Below are 16,797 nucleotides of genomic sequence, written 5' to 3'. Positions count from 1 at the left end.
TTATAACTCAATTAATAATAAAACTCTACTTATCTGAAATCCAATTGATGATTTGTGAGATTGGACTATTTTTAATACTACTGTTATAATTTAGCATTCTAATTACAGACATATTTAAAAAAAAAACCCGCATTTGATGGTATGGAATTAATTTATTTATTGACCGATGGGGAAAATAATTAGATTTAATCTAATTATTTTTTATAATTTTTAAAGTGAAATTGTAATTTTCGTTTTGGGGGTAAAATGGTCATTTTTTAAGTTTCCGTTAGTTTTCTTAACGGATTCCAAACGGAAGTGGAAAAGTGAAAAAAAATGTAACTTTAGGTGGATTCCAGTCAAAAAATGAAGGAATTGTGTATTTTTGAAAAAAGTGTAAAAAATGGGTGGACGGTGGATATTTTCCCTTGTTTTTTTAACTATAATTTTATAATCCACTGAAATTCGAAACAACAACAAGGGTCTACCAAAGTCAAAATTTACCACATAAGTATGTTATGCCTAATAAATATAAAATCAATCCTACAACCATAAATATTTATAAAAATTAAATATGAGTTTGATATTTTTTTATAAGAATTTAAAAATCTTGTTTTCTATTATTATTATTATTATTATTATTATTATTATTATTATTATTATTATTATTATTATTATTATTATTCATACCGATAGTTTTAGTAGAGCACAACTTACATTCTTATTAGATGGAACAAGCGCATAAATGATATAGGTCTCTATCCAATAACATTTCAACATGTATATTATTTTGGAGTTAATCTATCATAATGCAACAAAAAATCATGTAAAACATATGATGTATATGTTCTGGATGATCCATTTGGAACCGCTTTTACAGGTCTGTGTCACTCTTATTACAAAAGTTACCTAGCTGGGGACCTGCTTAATATAGACTGAAAACTTATGTCATTCTTTGAGAAATCATAATAAATCAGGAACCCAAACGCTATTATCTAGTACAACATGAAAAGAGCGGATGATCAGATTGAGTGGGTTTTGGTACAGAATATCTTCTCATCTAATAAATTTGTACAATCAGTTATCACTGGCAAGATTTTGCCACGGGATCACACCAATAAAGAGATTTTACATGGATATGTTTCTATTTTCTATGAAATTATTTTACATGGAATTCTAAATTGACTTAATATAGGATAAGTTTCTTCATGAGGTGAATAAAATTGTCATAGAAAAGCAGTATATATATTTTTCCACATTGAGTTTTGAAAATGTTAGCAGCGGAATGATGGGAGGTAGTTACATAATTACATATTTAACAATTTAAAACGATCTTAAATATGCTCGTAAGCTGATAAATATTTGGCGCCTTTGTGTAAATTAAAGTAATTAAAAGGATGGAGAGACAATTACATACATTTGGCCATTCCAATAGACCAATCTACTTCGGCATTGTCTCTATTCGAAAAGATACAAGTATCCAAAGCAAGAAACTTGTATCTATATTCAGCCGGATTCGGCCTGCCTTTTTTAAATAAGCTAATTGCACTCTTGGGCAATTAATAACAATACAATTGACCCCCCAAAAGGAATGACATTTTTAGATCCCATTTTATACTAAGAAGTAGATAGACGTTGGATGGCCAGCAATTTCTATGTTTCTTGCGTTAGGTTTGGCCTGAGGTTCAGTTGTCTTTCTTGCACAAAGAGTTCAAGACAAAGATTTAAGAACTCTTCAGTTGATCAACCAACAAAATCTCACATATAATAGTTGTTGTTTGGGGGGAAATTTGAATGTTGACATGGGCTTATGAATTAATGACACGTGACAAATAAAATCAGTGAAGTGAAGTTAACTTGTTTGACCGAATTGTAGTATAGCCCTCAAAGGTCAGGAGATAAGCTATTTGAGGAAATGATAAATTTTGTAAATATGTCTAGTAGATATTATCAAAACTCAAATTTTGTTGATTAGAGACAGCACGTGAACTGTGCACGCCATCATAAAAATAAAATAAAATATCTTTTTTTTAGCTAAGAATAAGGAGCCAATAAGAATAAAAATTATTTGAGTAAATCAATAAAAGCGGATCACGTCAGCTATCCTTTGCACTCCTTAAAAGTAGTAGGACAACTACACCAGCTTCTGTCATGTAGCAAAGAACAAGGAACACATAAAGGATAGAAGAATTACTCACCAAGCTTTGTTAGTCACTATCAAGTGAATAAAAGAAAAAGATAATAATAGCTCCACTTGAGGAAGACAACACTAATAAAAAAACTCCATTTGGCAAAAATGATAAAATTGTCCTTAGGGCGCCAATCTTATCATTAAGCTCAAAACACAACACATGAAGGATCTTTTTTCAAATTTGATTTCTTGATAGGCTGTTTCGTCTTCTCCTTCCTTCGTTTTTACACCTTCACATAAGATTTTGCCCATCTCATTTCTCAAAGAAACTTTTCCCTTATTATTTTCTTAGAAAATTCTCTAATCTCAATAAAACTCACGTCTCCCTCTTGTTATTATTCATTATCACCAACCTTTAATAAGATTTTGCTGATATTGTAAAGTAAAACATATAATACATCACATATATAATAAATTGGAGATGATCACTCCCATGGATGTAGCCCAAATGGCCGAACCACGTAAAATCTTATGTGTATTTTTATGTTTATACTTATTTTCTGCTTATTACAATAGTTTTTTTTTTACCCAAATCGCATTTCCTTTATGAGTTCACATGAGTTATACCACAAGTCTCAAATAAGTTATCTAGAGCTATCCTCAATTTCACTGGAGTTATACATTGAGTTCTCTTGAACTTCCCACATCAACTCCTTAAATTAACCTCATAGAGTTCCCATGTTATTTTAAACTCAGAACACCTCAATTCACCTCCCAAATCACTTCGGCTCACCTCTCGAATCACCTTAGCTCAACTCTCAGATCACCTCAACTATTTCTCCTACCTTAAATAATAGAAATACACATTTAAATCCTAATCTTTGCTAGCCCAATCTCCTCCTAAACATAATAAATTTATTTGTTTTCATTGGATTTGACCTAAATCTAATGAGAAGCATTGCTTAGTGGTTCGAATCACATCCTAGCCAAAATTCGATTAAAATAGTTGCTATTATGTACTTTAATATGAAAATGCCGAAATAATAGTTATCGGTCTATTAGTATTTTATTTATCAAATTTCATTATTTGTATTTAAGAGGTTTCATCCTTCACGACGATCCCTGGTCCAAAATTTCACTATTGATCTCTTTTGCATTAGTTTTAATAATATTTTTTATATGATAGAAATACAAGAAAAGTGGATTTTACATTATTGACCCACGACCCATTACTACACATGTAAGACGGAGCATGTAGGGGGCCTCCGTCAGAGTCCGTCTATTAAGAAATATACACACTCACAACGTACGAAACTGATCAATTGAGCCCTTGGCCTAATATGGACATCAATTAATTTCAATCCCCAATGTCTTACACAACTGGAACACCGAAGCCACTTGGTGATAATTTTTTTCAGTCGCTTGCAGCATTGGACCCCTCATCTCTGGAAGCTATCGGCATGCAGATCAAACACAATGAAGGTGGCCAAAACACCAACAATTGTTTGTCAATGAACTCTTACAAAACATGCCCAAGACATTTCGTGTACTTCGATCATTATTATCGGTGCCATTTGTCTGATAAGACGCATCATACGCGTACTTTCTTCAAGGAATAGAGCGTGCCGCGTTCTTGATTTGCGCTACATTGTCTTCAACATTATCAATAGTAAATGACTCATGATTTGTTCCCGTGCCGTGAGATGTATATGTGAAGTTTGAGTACCTTTAAGTACCTCTCCTTCGCTGAGTAAATTTCACTGTAGCTGTAATTGTAATTTGTAAATATGACTTGAATGGACTTAGATTTGCTCAAAATGAGTTTAGGCATCGAAATTATGATATAATGAGATCATTTCCTGTTATTACTTAACAAATATCTGAGTAAATGCCAGTAATTAAAGAAAGACCCAATCGCCCAAAATGATACTTACAAGGGAAAAAAAACATAAATCTACAAACTGAATCAACATTCTAATCATTATTATTATTATTATTTTCCAATTGCTGTGTCAAAAAAAATTGGTTTTCCCTAAAAACAATTAAAATCCTATTCATTCTATAATTTCAAATCGCCAAGCAGACACAATTGATTAGTTTTGGGTTCCATTCCAATTATTACAAAGGGCCGAATACAATTCGGATCGATCCAATTTTCAAAATAAGCCCAGCCCAACAAACGTGGTCCGCAATCCGCATGCATAGCTCCACAAACAGGCTAAAACGTATCACCCGAAATCATCACAAGCCTTACCGACTTACATATCCACCGCCCGATTCATTGCGGGTGAGTTGATGTTCGCGATCAATAAATCTCCACCGTCCATCTAACAACTCCAGTGCTGTCGAGAGTAGGAAACAATTGCCTCCTTCAAATCTCCACTCCATTTCTTCTGTGGTTTCTCGATTTTGAGCTAGAGCTTAATCGGCGACTCTTCTTCGACGTTTCATGCTATGGTACGCCATTAATTTTATCTCACTTCATCTTACATTTTTCGTTTCTTTGGAATATATATCTTTTACTGTCTTAGGGGTTCGATGATTTTTTGTCAAAATTACGATATTATCTACACTACAATACTGAATGATCGTGAAGATTATGTTGGTGTGAGATCTAATGTTGCTTTATTATCATTTTTCCGTTTGTCCTTCGTTGGATTGCTGGGAAACACGAGGAATTTAGAGCTAACAGTGACGAGGAAATTTGATTTTGACTATTCTTTTAATTTCGTTTCCGAATTGAGATACTTAGGTTAACTAAATTAAATTTTTTTATTTATGCTCAATCTGCGGGTTTTCATTTTCATGTTTGGCTACATTTATTTTAATGGGAGTTGAAATGAATGGCTAACAAACACAGCTTTGCAGCTTATCAAAATCAACATCTTCTAGCTAATTGTACTGGAATCATAACGTTTAAATAAGAGAGGGTGTTGAGAAAGAAAGTTTCAACTTGGGAAGTCATCAACAGACTCTTAAATTGTGTCTCAGATGATTTTTCTTGTCTATGAAATGGAATTTCTGCTTTCTTTTTTCCCCTCTGGTTATTACATTTGATCGTGCTTCCACAGGCCTTGTGGTTTACGGGTGTTATTGCTGCAGTTATGTTTGCAGTAATTTAGTTATTCTAAAATGGAACTGTGGATCTTGTTTAGTTAATATGGAATTGGCAACTCACATCTGGTTTTATGTTCCTATCAGATATGTCTCACTCGTCTTCTGTAATTTACTGTTCTTCAGTGTCATTGTCTTTCTTGTTCTTGAAATTTTGTGCTTCTTATGGTGAGGGATTTCAGTTCATCTAACTCTTTGTCATTGTGGCACAATGTGTGTGTGTGTGTGTGTGTGTGGTGGGGGGGGGGGGGGGGTTACGCGCACACACACACACACATGTATTTTATGAATATTATTTTTTTTTGACAACATTTTTGTAACAAAATAATCATTTTGTTCTATTATGGCATTAAGGCACCCATGAAGGGGCGTTTTATCCCTGCAAAGGGCATCATTGGGTAGATTGCTACAGTGAGAGTGGGACCAGTTTACAGCACAAATTGAGCCAATTGCATCAACTGCCAGTACTCCACAACCTCCGCCACCTCCCCCACCTCCAGAGAAAACCCATTTTGGTGGCCTGAAAGATGAAGACAGGATTTTCACCAACTTATATGGGATGCATGACCCTTTTCTCAAAGGTGCCATGAAACGGGGTGATTGGCACAGAACTAAAGACTTGGTACTCAAGGGTGCAGATTGGATTGTCAATGAAGTCAAGAAGTCTGGTCTCCGCGGACGTGGTGGTGCTGGTTTTCCCTCTGGCCTCAAGTGGTCCTTCATGCCCAAGGTGTCTGATGGCCGTCCTTCGTATCTTGTTGTCAATGCTGATGAAAGTGAACCTGGAACCTGTAAAGACAGGGAAATTATGCGGCATGATCCACATAAGTTGTTGGAGGGCTGCTTGATTGCTGGCGTAGGAATGAGGGCTTCTGCTGCTTACATTTACATAAGGGGTGAATATGTAAATGAACGTAAAAACCTTGAAAGAGCGAGGCAAGAAGCTTATGCTGCTGGATTGTTGGGCAAGAATGCCTGCGGATCTGGTTATGATTTTGATGTGCATATCCACTATGGTGCTGGTGCTTATATTTGTGGTGAAGAGACAGCTCTTTTGGAAAGCCTTGAAGGTAAACAGGGGAAACCAAGATTGAAGCCTCCTTTCCCTGCTAATGCAGGTTTATATGGTTGTCCCACCACTGTCACCAATGTGGAAACTGTGGCCGTTTCTCCCATCATTTTAAGGCGTGGACCGGACTGGTTTGCTGGTTTTGGCAGGAAGAACAATTCTGGTACAAAATTGTTTTGTGTGTCGGGCCATGTGAATAAGCCTTGCACAGTTGAAGAGGAGATGAGTATTCCCCTCAAGGAGTTGATAGATAGACACTGTGGTGGTGTTCGAGGTGGATGGGATAATTTACTTGCAGTAATACCAGGGGGTTCTTCAGTTCCGTTGCTTCCCAAACATATATGTGATGATGTGCTGATGGATTATGATGCTCTGAAGGCTGTTCAATCAGGATTGGGAACTGCTGCTGTGATTGTCATGGACAAATCAACTGATGTTGTCGATGCAATTGCTAGGCTCTCATACTTCTATAAGCATGAAAGCTGTGGGCAGTGCACTCCATGCAGGGAGGGAACAGGATGGCTTTGGATGATCATGGAAAGATTGAAGGTTGGAAATGCAAAGTTGGAGGAGATTGATATGCTTCAGGAGGTGACCAAGCAGATTGAAGGGCACACAATCTGTGCACTGGGTGATGCAGCTGCTTGGCCTGTTCAGGGTCTCATACGACATTTTAGGCCTGAGCTTGAGAGAAGGATCAAAGAGCATGCTGAGAGGGAGCTGCTGGAGGCCACAGCTTAAATTTTTCTTCTCAGGTTGCTTCTTGGATCCTTTTTGCTAACATTACTTAAAGTGGACATTTCCCCCAAGAATAAATTACCGTGAACTTGTGTGATTTGGATAATTAATTATTACAAACATGAAATGTGTTTGGAAATATTATCTGGTTATGTATGCAATTCCATGATCGAGGCCATTCTTTTCGTTGCATTTATCCCTCAGATAATGGTTCTGTTTTTTCTTTGGCTGTAAGATGCTTGTCCATAATCACAGAATGGTATAAGGTTCTAAATGATGTATGGATAAATTGTCAAAGAATTACCTTATTTGTTCAAATAATTTGACAGTAATTTCAGGAATGTAATCTGTTTTCTTTTGCCCTCGGATGTCAGGCATCTTGAAGGGTGCTCCAGTGCTTTAGATGCCTACAAGGTGAATAGACCTCAGCATTTGTGAGCAAATTGCGGGCAAATATTATGTTTCGTACTTTCATGTAGTTAAACTTCATTTTCTATGTTGGTCTTCTTTTGGAAAGGACAGTATATCAGACATAACATATTGAATAAATGTTTCACATATTGTCTCACATTTTCTCACCTCCACTTTGGCAAATATGTGAAATTTAATACAATAATGGATGTTTGTGCTAAGTAGGTAATTTTTTTCTTCAAATGGTCGATATTGTGGAATAAAACTGAGGAAAGCATCCCAGATATTGGGAGTAATTCAAGCATCTGAAGATTTTGTTAGAATTTGGTTTGTTTTAAGCTGTATGAATTATGGATTCTTCATTTACTGTCCTGGAGAAATGACGGTCGGTCCTCTTGTGGCTGGGCATGGATTTTTTTTTTGATAAGCTGGGTACAGAATCCGCAGATACTTAAAAAAGTTGTTTCACGTATCTCTTGAACATGACATTTTGGCTAATCTGAGGAGCTTTGTTAATAATATCTGTATGTTTTGGTTTCAGAAGCCGATCATATTTTCTGTCGTCAAATAAAGATGAAGCTGCAGTTGAAACGTCACTGAATAGAATTAAGAGAGTTACGCACGTTTGAGCGCATAAGATGGGTAAAGATCAAGCTGAGTAAATACTTGGTTTCTGTGACCCAGAGTACGATTATTGGCCAATATTTCATTCGGCCGTAACTCATTCGATTTTGGCTCATCAAATTGCAGGCTACTTTCAAAAAGCTGAATAAACAAATAAATTAAATATAGAACTTACCAGCGTGATTTGATTTGTTATTGGTGGAGAAAGTCTAAAACGAAGATTAAACAGTTAACAAAGCAGCAGAAGGTAAAAAGAAGGGGGAAAAATAAAAGTCAATCGATCCAAAAGGGCACATAATCAATCCAGTGGTGGAGGAATTCAATCAATTCTCATGTTTGGTAATTCGTCACAGCACATAATAATAAAGAAAAAATTATATACATTTTGATTCCGTGTGATATATAAAACATCAATGTTTGATAATTTTCAAATAAAATAAACATTAATCTTTGAGTCGTAAACCGATCTTCTCCAGGGGATTCCAGAATCGGGTTCCTTGAAAGGCACCCATCATCACTTTGGCAGCAAGCTCAAGGAACACCCAGCAAGTTCTTGAATTGAAGTTGTCTGAAACTCTTAAGATTGTCTTGGATATCAGCGCTGTTTTCAATCTTTTGCAGTTCCAAACGAGCAGCTTGTCTTTGGGATTGAAGTTGAAGCAGCCTCCTAGTCCCAGCCCTACTATGAGCTATGTATTCTTCTTCTCTTTCGTGATGATGCTGTGGATTCTCTTGCAACTTCTTCATCACCGGCATCTCTCTTTCCCGTTTATCCTGATGACCTTTGATAGTTAGGCCAATAATCTTCTCCAGGGGATTCCAGTGTTGACCTCCCCGAAAGACACACATTGTCACTTTACTATCATCATCATCACCGTCTCCACTTATTTTTGGATCAATCATAAAACCAAAGGAACAACCGGCAAGGTCTTCAAGTTGCTTAATCGCCAGAAAGTTATCTTCGGCTTCAAGAATCGCATTCTTCTCCATGTTCTCCAGTTCCAAACGAGCGGCTTTTCTCTGGGCTTCAATTCGAATCTTTTTCCTCCTAGCCGCTGCTTCTTCATCTTCACGATCATGAGTGCGGTTTTGGGCTTTCGAAATAATATCGGCAAATCTGAGTTTGAGCATGGCAGCGCGATCAACAACATCGGTGCCACAGCCGGTAGAAGTAAGACTCGCCGTCTTGAGTTTCTTCTTCTTTATTGTTTCTTCATCGTGAGGATGTATCGAACAACTACGCTTACCAAAGGTAGCAGGCTGGAAGGGCAGAGGCGGGAGGGTTTGGGCTAGCATCATGATGATTAACGTAGGGTTTGTGAGTGAGATAAGGAAATAACGTTTCCGTAATTTATGATGGGTATATATAGTGTATTTAGTTTCCTAGTCGATTTAGGTTATCCTTCGCAGTTTAGGATTTAGTTAGTTTCCTATTCCATTCGGGTAACTAGGGTATCCGTATCCTCGCCAATTTAGGAAACATGTATATCCCGAGCCGAGGAGGAGTTGTTTTGGTGACGCATCTATGTGTTTTCCTTGAAACACACTTCCAGGTTATGTAGTAAACAGGTGGCAAAATTGGAAATTGATTTTCCGGTGTTGCTTTTATTTGGTTGAAATGAATAATGTAATGTGGTAACTTGTGGGTCAAGAAACTGAGTTTGCGGGTGGCGCTTTGTTTTAGCATATGCTGCCTATCGGACGGTTGACATTTGAGGAGCACGGCACATGTGATGCACTTCATGTAAGTTTATGCTTGGATTGATAATGCGTAGTGATATTAATGAATCGATAATATCCCATAATTAATTCTTCTTGATAAAATTTTCGACACAACGATCTTCATATATACCAACATTCGCATTGAACAGAACGGCTAGCATTAAAATAAATATTAATAAAAGTTTCGCGACTAAACAAACAAAATAGTAAAAAAAAAATTAAAAAAGAAAAATTGTTCAGCGTTGGTAGGGTTGTGGCCTTATCAGTTGAGAGCGGAAAATTGTGATTGATCCTCAAGGTTGAGAGTAAAATCAGACTTGAAGAATTTGTATTTGTGATCATCACCTGGGCACCACGAGTAGCATTAGCATTGGCAGCAGCTAACTCTTCAGGATTTGCCATAGGATTTTGAGTAGCAGCTGTTATAGTGTTTGCTGATTTAGGATGGCAACGAAAATCAACTTATATATTTTTGGTTTAATCGAAGACCCACGTGCACGCCCGCCTTCGGCGCCTTCACCGCCCGGCTTGGTCGTCATCATCGATATCATGGGCATTGCATTGGCAACGGCATCAGCGTCAGCATCACTCTTATTATTAGTTTCTAATCGTTTCTAATTATTCATATTCTTCTTCCCTGCATCGGGCAACAAAGCTGAAGCTCGCCTTCTTGGAGTTGGAGGAGATCATCATGTCATCATTGACGCCGTTGCAGATGAGATTGAGTCATCATGTCACTTCTGCTGCATCAGCCTGTGCCAAATTCCTTTAATTATGGAAGTTTTTAATCAAAGAATTATATTGAGTTTTTTTTGTTTTGGATTTTGTTTTGCAACTTACGTACAAATAATTAGGAGCCGAGCAACGTCCATATATATAGACCTACGTTTTCTCCTTCCATTATCTGAAACGGATTTGGCATTTTACTTGCAATTACCAATTTGCTATTCCCGATAAGAATAGGATTATTCCTTTCTTTTTTTCTTTTTCTTTTTTTTTTAAATAAACGGATTCTTTATTGCCCCGTATAAATAAGGAGAACCACATACAGTAGAATTTTTATAAATTAATAGAGTTGGGACATATAAAATCTATTAAATTAAAAGAGAAACTAAATGATCGATAAATTAATAATTTATTAATTAATCAATAAATTAATAATTGATTAATTTATAAAGTTAATCGATAAATTTATTATATAATAGAAATTACTAATTTATCGTATATTAATTTATAGAGGTTCTACTTTATTTTGTTATTATTAATATAATATTTGGTTTAAATTTTAAAACAAGTTAAGAATGTTATTTTAAAATTTAATAGAGTCATTTTGTAATAATAAATGATAACTCTATGGTATAAAATAGTTCAAATTTAAAGAATTATATTTGTATAGATTGACAAACTTGTATCATATACAAGAATGATAAATAGGACAAACTGTAAGAGTCCTGTCGAGACTAGCTAATGGATATGAATAAACTATATATTTTTTTTAAAATCCTATTGCATATTTTGTTTTCTCCTTGATCTTATAAATCTTTCTATTAACAATTATAGTGATATGGTCAAATTTTAAATTTGTAGGATCGAATGAATGCACATGTATTTTTGTAATTGTTTGTTCATGGTATCGTTGTAGCAGTTAAAATCAAAGGCTTCTCAAACTCTTTTAAGCCCCATCTAGAGATAAATAAAAAATGTGAAACATGCATAACGGCACAATATAATAGAGAAAAGGAGTCCATCGATCAAAAGCGCACATAGTCAATCCAATAATTAAAGAATTCAATCAACATTTCTCATGCCTGGTAATTCATCAAAGCATATGATAAGAAATGAAAATTACATACATTTAGATTCCATGTAATATATAAAAGATCAATCTTTTATAATCTTCAAAAAACAAAAGAATAAAATAAACATCAATCTTTCATGTATAAACCGATTTTCTCCAGTGGACTCCAAAATTGGGTTCCTCGAAGGGCAGCCATTGTTACTTTTGCAGCGGCATCGTCATCTAAACTTGGATCGATCGTAAAGCTTAAGCAACACCCAGCAAGCTCTTGAGGTTTTTTGATACTCTTGAAGTTGTCTTAGATATCAGCACTATTTTCAATCTTGCGCAGTTCCAAACGAGCAGCTTGTCTTTGGGGTTGAAGTTGAAGCAGCCTCCAAGTCCTAGTCCTGCTATAAGCTTCGTCTTCTTCCTCTTCTCTTTCATGATGATGATGTGGATTCTCTTGCAACCTCTTCACACCAGAATCTCTCTTTCCAGTTTATCCTGATGACCTTTGATAGTTAGGCCAATAATCTTCTCCAGGGGATTCCAGTGTTGACCTCCCCGAAAGACACACATTGTCACTTTACTATCATCATCATCACCATCTCGTCTTATTTTTGGATGAATCGTAAAACTAAAGAAACAACCAGCAAGGTCTTCAAGTTGCTTAATAGTCAGAAAGTTATCTTCGACTTGAAGAATCGCATTCTTCTCCATGCTTGTTCTCCAGTTCCAAACGAGAAGCATTCCTCTGGGCTTCAACTTGAACCCTTTTCCACCCAGCCGCTGCTTCTTAATCTTCATGATCATAGTTTTGGGCTTTAGAAATAATATCAAAATATTTGAGTTTGAGCATGGCAGCCCGATCAACAACGACATCGCTGCCGCTGCCGCTGCCACTGGTCTTAGAGTTTCTTGCTGTTTGTTTTTGTTTGTTGATGATGATGGTGAAGTAGAGAACAAATAGTGTTGGTTCCTTTACGCTTACCAAGAGAGGGAAGCTGCAAAGGTAGGCGGGCTTCCGGCAACGATCGCGATTATAGGCTACTGAGTTTAATTTGGAAAATAGGGTTTCCCTTCGCTATCTGAGACGAGAGAGACTGACAGAGCTTTCTTTACATTTTTTGTTTTACAATGTACGAAGTTTATAGTACCACTACTAGAAGTATATGTATGTATGTATTTATGCATGTGTATATACATACACATATATACATATAGCGAGAATGTCTTTACTAGAGAAAAACAATATATATGTGTATTTATATGTGTATGTATATAAAAACTAGAGAGAGAGCACTAGATGAGCATATACTTTATCAGTATCCCAAAGAGATTCAAGCAGTTTCCAAATAAGAATAAGATTTACCTTTTTTCTTTTTTTGAGAAGAGAATGAGCTTTACCTAGTTAGTATATTTGCATATTCTTCAAGTAAGAGAAGCTAATTATTCTTATTGTTATTATTTCAGAAGAGCTATTTAATTACTTGGAGGAAAAGTCGAGAAAAAACGAAATGAAATTCTCCCTTCAAGTTTCCTAAATTAAGTGAACAGCGCTCTATTGCTAGCTACTCCATAACTAAAATGGAAAACTATTAATTATTTCAGTGTCATGTACGAAGTGGGAACCGAAATTTATTTTGCTATCTTTTATTGTTAACAATGTATTGCGTGACTAATGATTGAGTTACCAGTTTGTGCCACAAAAGAAATGTGCCTTTAATTTTATATTTTGTTTATTTTAAATTGTTTCAGCTTTTTGAAACACAGTTTTTACTATTATTATTATTATTAAAAAAGTAACCAAGCTAATTGAGGTTTGAGAACATTATTCCTAAAACTAAGAAATGTGTTAAAAAGATTTTTTTTTCACCTCCAACATTTAGGTCATTTTCAAAAAAAAAAAAAAAATGGTTGAGTTGATCATTCATAGACGAGGAAATAAACCAAAGTTGGTTGGTGTGAGCGGTTCGGTACTCTCACTCCTTAAGAGAGGTAAGGGGTTCAAGCCCTGCTCTCGTATGGAGTCACCACTTTGGCTAGCACTTTACCCCTTACGGACCGACCCGGTGCGAGCTGTGATTAGTCTAAGTTGTGGTACGGGCTTAAAGGTGCCTCCCACAGTTGGAGTCCACTTAGGACCACCTCGTGGTTCAAACCAAAAAAAATAGACGAGGAAATAAATTTGATAATATTTGCAACACAAATATATCGAACAGGCTACATAGAACATTATTAAGATTATTTAAAAAAAAAAAGAAAGAAAGAAAAGAAAAGGGAGACGAGAAATAAATTATAAAATATTTTCTCAATTAATTTTTGTAGCGAGCAGGAAAGTAAGAATAAGATTGATCTTCAAGGTTGAAAGGCAAACCAGGCTTGATTTCAAAAGGTGCAGGCGTAAGTGTTATAGTGTGCTGATTTTGCATGTGCATGGCATTGTTAATATTGGCATCAAAGCAATTATTCAGTTTCTGTTTTGGTCTCGAACGAGAACGAAAGATCTCCATTTGTCTGCGACTGTGACTGCGTGTGTGGCCCACAACAGGCTTATTATTTTAGTTTCTTGTTTCTTCTTTGCTGCTTCTCATTCTTCTCTCCGGCATTCCTTTTGGAGGCGATCGAGATGTCAATTATATATGTCATTGGCGCCGAGCTCTTCATCAGCAGCAGCCAAGACATCATCGAAGTATATATTACTGCCGCACATTCAAGAGTGGCTGACGGCAACTAGCGTAGGTGAAATCATGGCTAAAAGTGGAACAGAAATTTGACACTTCTTCCAGGGACAAGCAGATAAGTCAAACCTTTTCTTCAAAAGCCATCAACGATTTCAATTTTCAAACCTGCTTTTCTTCTAATTTCTTTTACACGATTTTTAGTTTTTTGGTTTTGTAACATATATATATATGTACGATCGAGGAGTATATGGCCTCTGTACATATATATGTATCTGTGTGTGTAGGTAGCTTGTCCTTTCAAACCTTTCCAAGTAAGATGAATTACCTGCTTAATTATAAGTACTAATTAATTGTTCATGTTGGTTTTGATTACGATCTAATTAATTAAATTGTAATTGGCATCTGCTTACTTTATTAGTTATTACAGGTGATCAAAATGAACTGTGCGCACTTGTATTATGCCTCTTTGAAATTAATTGGAGAAATTACGACGTGGGTAATATTGTTAGCATATTGCATACAACTCTCCATTGAACTGTACTTCTTTCGAAAACTCAGTGCGCTTGTCTCCGCATATCATGGCACTTTTTTTGGTGAGAACAACAAAAGAAGGCATTGAGAGGCCCACGCGGCCAACCCTAGACACTGTTCTCGGCAAGCGATGTGATACATAATTGTAATTTGTTGATTAGTATTATCAATTTAGTAATTAAAAAAATTAAAATCAACCAACACGATAGGTATATATAGTATAATATAATTATAAATTTTTTATTTATTTTTATTACTTTGCATGGGCGGAGATTCTACTCAAATATCTACAAAAATATTACTGATTAGTCATTTGGGTTCGGTTCTGATCTAGCGAAAACAAAGAATTTGGTTTCACCGATTAAAACTCACACCACTCTGCGATAACCATAATTTACATTGACATTAGTTCTCACCACACATATGTATACCTCTTGAGAAAAAAATAAAATTAATAATAATAGTCGTTGGACTATTTACAATAGTAATTAACCATCTAACTGAAATTCTAAGGCGGTAATGAAAGCGACATCATACAAGAAAATCCATGCAGATGCAAGTTTTAATACCTAAACACATTTATCTCCGTGAAGATTTATCAACACCTAACACTACGTGACAAAGAAGTTTTCCTAACTCAATGTGGACACTTAGCCATTTCTTTTTACTTAAAATCTTTCACAGTTTCTACAAAATTTTCCGTCCAATAAGATTACTAAATGGTTTAATTAGTCATATCTTAAGTGAACGTACCGATAAGAAATGAACTGATCACCCACATGTTAATTTCATTTTTAGAACATAAATGCAAGCCTTATACTCTTTTCCTGTTTAATTAACATTAAAATTACTAACAAAAAAAAAAAAAAAGATGTGAACTCGATGTGTGTATTAATCATTTTAAAATTAATTAAAGTGTGTTTAGTTTATAGATTCGGGAATGAGAATGAGTCCCAACATTTTCTTTACAAAATTGAATTAAGGAGGGTGGGATCCACAAAAGTAAGGAACGGTAAATAAGGTTAGGAACGATTCCCATTCCCATAACTTGCTATTATATTCTCATGGAAATTTAAAAAATAAAAAAAATCCCTAGTTTGTCCCCATATAAATTAATTTTTGTGAGTCCTAAATATTCGAACACCCAGTTCATTGTGCATGTTCCTCACCGCAGCTGCTCCTCTCATCACTTCCAATTGTCTCAGATTCCGCTATTGTATGGTGGTTCCATTGTGGTTTGCTAGCATTACTGGTGAGGATAAATGGGTCTCGGCATTTTGGATATTTTAAGAGAAATTCTAAAATATCTCTAAAGTATCATTTGAGCCATCATCGTAAATGAAGTTATGGCATATGTACATTTATTTTTAAAAAATCAACATGTAGATGGTGATTATATAAAATTTAATCACACATGTCATACATGCACTAACTGGCTGTATTATTTCTAATATATTCTAAAATTCTTCGTGTTTCATTGTTTTCAATTTTAGGTTTTAGCAATTAGGTTTTGTTATTTAGTTTTTTTTTTCCATTTCTTTAATTAAATTAAATTTTTTAAAAAATGAAGCCAGAGTGAAAGTTAAATTGGACTGGGAGAGAGGTGGCTGGCCTTAGGACCGTGGCCTTGGGTTAATGTGTTTAATTTTTTTTTTTTAATAAACGAAAGTTAACATAATTAAAATAACAATAATATAAATTTATTATTCAAAAAATATAATATTAAGCTCAATGTTATAATAAACATGGATATATTTTATTTTGAAAATATTTACTTATTATTTTGTTAATGAATAAATACAAAATTTTAACCAAAGGTGTTTTTATAATTTAGAATAATTTATTTTAATTCATTCTAATTTCAACACGAAATAAATATATTAATAGAAATGAAGCTCATCTCAATTTTGATTGGAATTTTAATTTTTATAAATCAAATAAATAATTTATTCCAATTTCATTCGCACGTCCGTTCATTTAATTCTAACCTATTTTAATTAGAGGTCACCTTAAT

The 16,797-nt window shown here is 35.0% G+C and overlaps 1 protein-coding gene across 1 annotated transcript; it reads left to right on the top strand.

Moving 5' to 3' along the window:
* The first annotated feature begins 3,477 nt into the window (after positions 1-3,477).
* On the top strand, positions 3,478-8,066 carry LOC18045249 (NADH dehydrogenase [ubiquinone] flavoprotein 1, mitochondrial). The gene is made up of 3 exons (XM_006438020.2): positions 3,478-3,613; positions 5,659-7,048; positions 7,984-8,066. Exons 1-2 carry the CDS (start codon positions 3,478-3,480, stop codon positions 7,032-7,034), a joined length of 1,512 nt encoding a protein of 503 aa, XP_006438083.2. The 3' UTR covers positions 7,035-7,048; positions 7,984-8,066.
* Positions 8,067-16,797: the final 8,731 nt, after the last annotated feature.

This window comes from Citrus clementina, unplaced genomic scaffold, assembly GCF_000493195.1.
Source record: "Citrus clementina cultivar Clemenules unplaced genomic scaffold, Citrus_clementina_v1.0 scaffold_4, whole genome shotgun sequence".
NCBI classification, from domain to species: domain Eukaryota; kingdom Viridiplantae; phylum Streptophyta; class Magnoliopsida; order Sapindales; family Rutaceae; genus Citrus; species Citrus x clementina.
This window is presented reverse-complemented; position numbering and strand designations above follow the sequence as displayed.

What these genes read in the sequence shown, in the direction of transcription:
- LOC18045249 (XM_006438020.2), top strand. Translation starts at nt 3,478, where the DNA reads ATGTCTTACACAACTGGAACACCGAAGCCACTTGGTGATAATTTTTTT. An exon ending in TGGCCAAAACACCAACAATT is followed by an intron (nt 3,614 to 5,658) that starts GTTTGTCAATGA and finishes ACCAGTTTACAG; the next exon opens with CACAAATTGAGCCAATTGCA.